At 46.6% G+C, this 6114-nt stretch overlaps 1 protein-coding gene across 2 annotated transcripts in view; it reads right to left on the reverse strand.

Moving 5' to 3' along the window:
* Window positions 1-374: 374 nt before the first annotated feature.
* Window positions 375-6114, reverse strand: part of LOC122254675 (SAM pointed domain-containing Ets transcription factor) — an 11924-nt gene continuing 6184 nt past the window's right edge. For both annotated transcript variants that reach the window (XM_043018476.2, XM_043018477.2), the window contains exons 3-4: window positions 5102-5827; window positions 375-2190 (exon numbers count right to left, since the gene is read on the reverse strand). In XM_043018476.2, coding sequence (XP_042874410.2) covers window positions 1868-2190; window positions 5102-5827 — 1049 coding nt within the window. In that variant the 3' untranslated portion in view covers window positions 375-1867. The remainder of the gene's footprint in view (window positions 2191-5101; window positions 5828-6114) is intronic.

A 6114-nucleotide genomic window follows, 5' to 3' on the forward strand; every position in this document is an offset into this window, starting at 1 on the left:
TAGATAACATGGAATAAGTGGCACATATATATATATATATATTTATATATATTATATATGTATATATATACATATATATATGTATATATATATTATATATGTATATGTATACATATATATATATGTATATATATATATTTTTTTCGATATCTGCTTATGGATATCTCATGTATTTATTTGTCATAGTCTGTTGGTTATTACAGGAAATGTATTTATAATAATCTTTCTGAAATCATTATTTTCATCCATAATTCATCTGATTATCTCCTTTGTTTCGCTTTTCAAACATCAGAGCCCGCGTTTTTGCCATTCTTATTAGTTCGGTGTTTCGAATCTCATGTACACTGGGGATTTGAGGGGAATAAATTACGTGGTTGATGGGAGGAGTTTATTTTGTACACACAAGTACATCATGAGCACTGTGATCATATTCCGGAATGGGGAATGTCAATAACAGTATATACCAATATATAAACTTATTTTGTATTTTATTTTATATTTTTTTTTGGATTTTACATTTTTTTTATTACAGGTGTTATATCAGTCGTTCATATTGCTCCTGGTAGTAGAGCTTTAAACAAGCTTTTCCATCATCATGACATGAGATGATCTACCTATACTGCAGAAGCAATATAAACAATGTGATGCAAATATACAGTATAAACATGTATATAAATATATATATATACATACATATATATATATATATATACATATATATACATATATACATAAATGTATACGTATATAAATTCACGATCTTACAAAAATAGATTTACAAGTGGCTTTGTTCAAGTGCCAATCAGCCTCCAGCCGTGCTCGAGTCTGGGGACGACGACCCAGCCCGCTCTCGTACTCACAGTGGCGGGACCAATCATGCGCCTGAACCCCGTCCCATGCACTCATCAACACTTGGTGCCATGCATATACAGTGGGCGAGATACAGCTGTGCGTTGGACACAACTGCATCCCGCCCAGTGGCTAAAGAGTGGATGAGAAGGGGCTAGGATGGACGCAGCCCCGTCCCGCGCTTGCACATGCGGGCGCGAGACGGGGCTCAGGGACTCCAGCACGCCACTCTCTCTGGCATCACGCCCCTGCCTCAACCTCGACGTCATACAGAGGTTGAGACAAGGGAGTACTGACACGACCACTAAGGGCGGCGCCCACAGCAGCTACGTGATGATGATGTAGACGCCTGGCTGCGGAGGGGGGGGAGGGGGTGGCCGTGCTCCTCGGCCGCCCTCCGCGGCGTACACATAAAATACTTCATTTCCAAAGGGAAACTTCAAGACTTTTAAACTCCGTGTTTGACACGTATCAGCTTAAAACAAATACAATTTATTAAACACTTAATATAAAACACGCAAGCAGTGTTCGGAGTCCGGCTTTAATCGCCTTTTACTCAGCTGCAAACTTGGGTTCTAAAGCCGCACTTCGAACACACCTTCGCCAGGCCAGAGATTTTCCACTGGAAACTCTACGCCTCGCAACCTTGGCGAACATAAATACGGAATATTATCCTAAATAAAAACATTAAGAACATAGGCCTATGCGCCACGACAGCGCCGCTACTGCGGAGCGGCCGTGACTCTCGGGCTGCCCGGACACCTCTAACTGATGGTGTCTAGACTTAACACTAAGTTCATAGAACTTACACATGGGGATATATCATAGATATATGGTGAAAAAATACCACACAGGACTAATGTAGTCAGCTCAGGCTCACGCTCGAAAAAGCAAAGCCGAACCGTCTACCAAGAAGACCATGTGCTAAACTAGGGGAAATTACCTTCCCCCTCTTAAACCTAAGCAGCACACACACACACATGCCCACACGTACACTTAGGGAGCGTCTGGCCACGCCCTACAGACAGTAGGGGTGACAGAACTGGTACACCAATCGCTGAGACCTCTCCGTCTTCTTCATGATGCCCTTCTTATAGTACTGCCTGATGGAGCGGGAGAGCTTGTCATAGTTCATAGCTGGTCGGTTCTTCCTCTTTCCCCAGAGGCGCGCCACACGAACACTGTCTTCAATCTTAAACACTCCCTTTGGGCGATCCAGCCACCGTATGCAGGAGCCGTAGAGCTGGGGCTGGTGCAGGAGCTCCTTCAGGAACTGCCACAGGTGGATGTGGGTGCCGCCGCGACCGTTGTTGGTGGTGGTGCTCTCTTCGTCTGCGTCGTCTGCAAGGCAACAAGAGTCAGAGTTAATAATCGCGATTTTAACAACAAACAACAATGATTATGAAGATGATAATAATAATAAACAACACCAATTTATCCATGACGACTGCCTGTGGAAATAATAACTAAGTGTGCATCATTCACTCCGTGGAATCGAAAAGAGCGGCAAAGCTACAACAGGAAACCGACTATCATCATGTCCCACTGTGGATGACGTCATCTTGCTGTTCCAACTATTGTTTGTAAAGAATAAAGACCGGAAACTATCCTCCCGAAAGCTATTGTCTACATGTTGATAACCTACAAACTCAAACCTCTCTCTCTCACACACACTTGCATCAGCCACTACATGTCTACAGTCATCGTAGCAAAAAAATAAAGCTTGTTGCCAGCAAGAGTCTGGACCAGGAAGTAAATTGTTGATAAGCTGATATACGACTCTTATCAATATGCATGCAAAGCCAAAGTTTTTTTTTTTTTAATTACAAGGTTTGGAGGATTCAGTAAAGTTAGGTTAATGACGAGGGCTTTGCAGATGCTATGGTAATGTGGCAGCAAGCAACGGGGCTTCTTCGCCATGGGTGTGTGGGCGTAGAGACGGAGAGAGAGAGAGAGAGATGGTGTGGGATTTACAAATATAAAAGTCACCATCCCACCCACCCAACACTCGCTAGCCTTGAAGTTGCCACGAATTATTCCCACCCTTAGCGCACCATCTTATAAAGGTCAATTTACTGTGCTTTTAAAAGTAAACAGTGAAAAAGTATTTTCCACCAATAACAAGTAGTTATTATTAGGTCTGACGTGATTTCCGAGTAACAGCGAACGGTACAATTCGGATTATTTGGGGAGGGGAGGGGAGGGGAAGGGGACAGGGTATAAGGAGGAAGGGGAGGAAGGAAAAGAAAAGAAGAAAAAAAGAAGTTAAGGGAGATGAAACAAGGTACAAAGTGAAGATAGCGAAACGGAGGAAAAGGAACCTCGTCAGAAACAGAAAGGTGGAAGGTGAAACAAGTGGTTTGAAAATGGGTAGAAAATGATGGGTGGGAAAAGGAGCTGTGGTTGGAGGGTGAGTTGGAGTGGGTGAAGGCGGGTCAGTGGGGGTAGGGGGGAGAGGGAGGGGAGGAGAGGTGGTGAGGGTCACTTACGAGCAGTGTTGAGGAGAAAGAGAAAACAGAGAGGAAAAAAAAAACAATACGTTAGAACCAAGGAACTGAAAATACGAAGCGAAGATGACGAAGGTGCGTAGAAAAGTCTTCACGACAGGAAGAAGTACGCAAGAAATAGTATTGCTGGAGAAATACCGACGAGAACGTTGTAGTGTGATGGAGTGGAAGGTGTGGTGGGGGGGTATAGTAGCGGGGGTGAAGGGGGGGCAAGGGTGGGGCGTCGGCCTTGACGGCGGGGATTTCCAAAGCTCAGAACGAACAATATTACAGCGAACATTAAAACAAGAAAGAGCAAATCGTCGCCCGCTGACAAATTTACCGAATGGTGCAGTCGCTGAAGGTTTTAAATATGCTGATATATAAAGCAAATGTAGTTCCCTGCAACCCATCACGTAGCCCTCCAACACTAGCTAAAATGAAAGCGGCTTGTGTGACGTCATCAGCCTGGTCGAGCCAATCAACTCTGGAGGTTGCCGACTTTCAGGCCAAATTCTGTTTGGATTATTCGCAAGTTACGCAAATAGCTTTAATCCTTACATTTTACAAAATCTTCAATACGAGACTCATTTACTGAAGCTTAAATTACCGATAGCGAAACAGGAGCGGGTCTGTGTTTAACACATTTTACGACAATAATATATCGCGGCTCCCCGGTGGAGGCTAGCTACGGTATCACCTTGAGGCTGTCACAGCGAGTGGTACCGGACTATCAGCTCTCGGACAGTCCACCATACGGGTTAGGTTAGCTCGGCAAGTGCGTTGAAGGGCCTTGTGATATGATAGATGCTCCTCACACACTCGCCATTATAGTAATGCTTCTTCTACACAAAGAAAACTGGAGTGATCTCACCAACCACAACATTTGCTACCACCTGCAACCACACTTTACCTAGAAAACTCCTGTAGCTACTTTTTGTTCACGTTTGCCGTGCTTGGGTGCGCCCTCTGCACGGTACATGAGTAATCATTCAATAACTACAATGCTATGTGTACGTTTCTTTTGAGTGTGTGTGTGTGTGTGTGTGTGTGTGTGTGTGTGTGTGTGTGTGTGTGTGTGTGTGTGTGTGTGTGTGTGTGTGTGTGTGTGTGTGTGTGTGTGTGTGTGCGTGAGTGCATGCGTGCGTGCATGCGTGTGTGTGTGTGTGTGTGTGTGTGTGTGTGTGTGTGTGTGTGTGTGTGTGTGTGTGTGTGTGTGTGTGTGTGTGTGTGTGTGTGTGTGTGTGTAAAGGTGTAAGAATATGTATACGTATCTATATGTTTATGTGTGTGTGTGTGTGTGTGTGTGTGTAAGTATGTATGTATATATATATGTATATATATAAGTACATATATATATAAGTATATATATAAGTATATATATATAAGTATACATATATAAGTATATATATATATGTATGTATGTGTATGTATGTGCATATATATATATATATATATATATATATATATATATATATATATATATATATATATATATATATATGCATGTATATGCAAGTATTGGCATGTATAAGCATGTATATGTAACCATATGTAAGTGTATGAGTGTATATGTTCGTGCGCGCGCGCGAGTGTGTGTGTGTGTGTGTGTGTGTGTGTGTGTGTGTGTGTGTGTGTGTGTGTGTGTGTGTGTGTGTGTGTGTGTGTGTGTGTGTGTGTGTGTGTGTGTGTGTGTGTGTGTGTGTGTGTGTGTGTGCGCGCGCGTGCGAGCGCGAGCATTTCTGACGAAGGCCAGTGACACTCACCATCTGAGTCGTATGCGTCGTCCTGCGGGGAGTGGGCGGGCACCGAGGCGGCGTGGGCGGCCTTGGGGCTGCTGGACTGCTGCTGCAGAAGGGCCGCCATGTCGAGGCACGGCTCGTCCAGGTACACCGGGCCTGCGTTGGCCTGCTGCTGCGCCGCCGGGGATGGGTGCGGGGCAGCGCTGGCCTGCTGCGGCTGGCCGGCTGGCGCAGGCTGCAGGGGCGATGGCGCCTGCTGCTGCTGCTGTTGGTGCTGCTGCTGCTGCGCCACCTGAGCGACGGGCGTGGGCACCTGACTCAGGCTCGGGGGCAGGCCCAGCGGGGAGCTCCTCGGAGATCCCAAGGGCGCGTTGGGCGACACCTGAGGCTGGCACTGCTGTTGCGGCGCCTGCGGCTGCGGTGCTTGCTGCTGCTGCTGCTGGGGCTGCGGCTGCGGGTGCTGGTGGATGGGCTGGATGGGCATGGACGCCTGCGGGTCGACCTGCAGGTGCCAGTAGTAGTTCTGGGGCAGCTTGGGCGAGGTGCGCAGGGCCTCACGCCAGATCTCCAGCTGCGCGTAGAGGAGCTCGCCTCCCACGGGCGCCAGCTGGCGGAACTGCGCCTCCGTCAGCTTGAGGAGCGCGGGGCCGGCGAGGTTCCAGAAGTCCAGCATGAGTGGAGGGAGGTTGAGCTGGGCGGCTTGCAGCTTGAGCCACTTCCGCACATCCTCCACGCTCCAGTGGGCGGGGTCTGCAACAGATAACATCAATCATGAGCATGTTTACCATTGCAATCGCAGTGGCAGAGCGTGCACGAATCACGTCACAAGGGCTGATGTTTGCAACACCCACTTTTAAAAGAACACTCTGGCATCACAGTACACTACAACGTTTACAAAAATATAATTAGGCTTTATCTGTAAGAATAAGTACCATTAAAAACTCTCGGCGAGGCTTCTAAAGTTCGCGATTTTAGAGACAAGTCCGCCATCTTGAAAATGAGATGCAAGATGCAACAATGTCTGCCGGCGGCTGCAC

This window comes from Penaeus japonicus, unplaced genomic scaffold, assembly GCF_977035675.1.
Source record: "Penaeus japonicus unplaced genomic scaffold, GWHDUDI00000001_assembly GWHDUDI00000017, whole genome shotgun sequence".
NCBI lineage: Eukaryota > Metazoa > Arthropoda > Malacostraca > Decapoda > Penaeidae > Penaeus > Penaeus japonicus.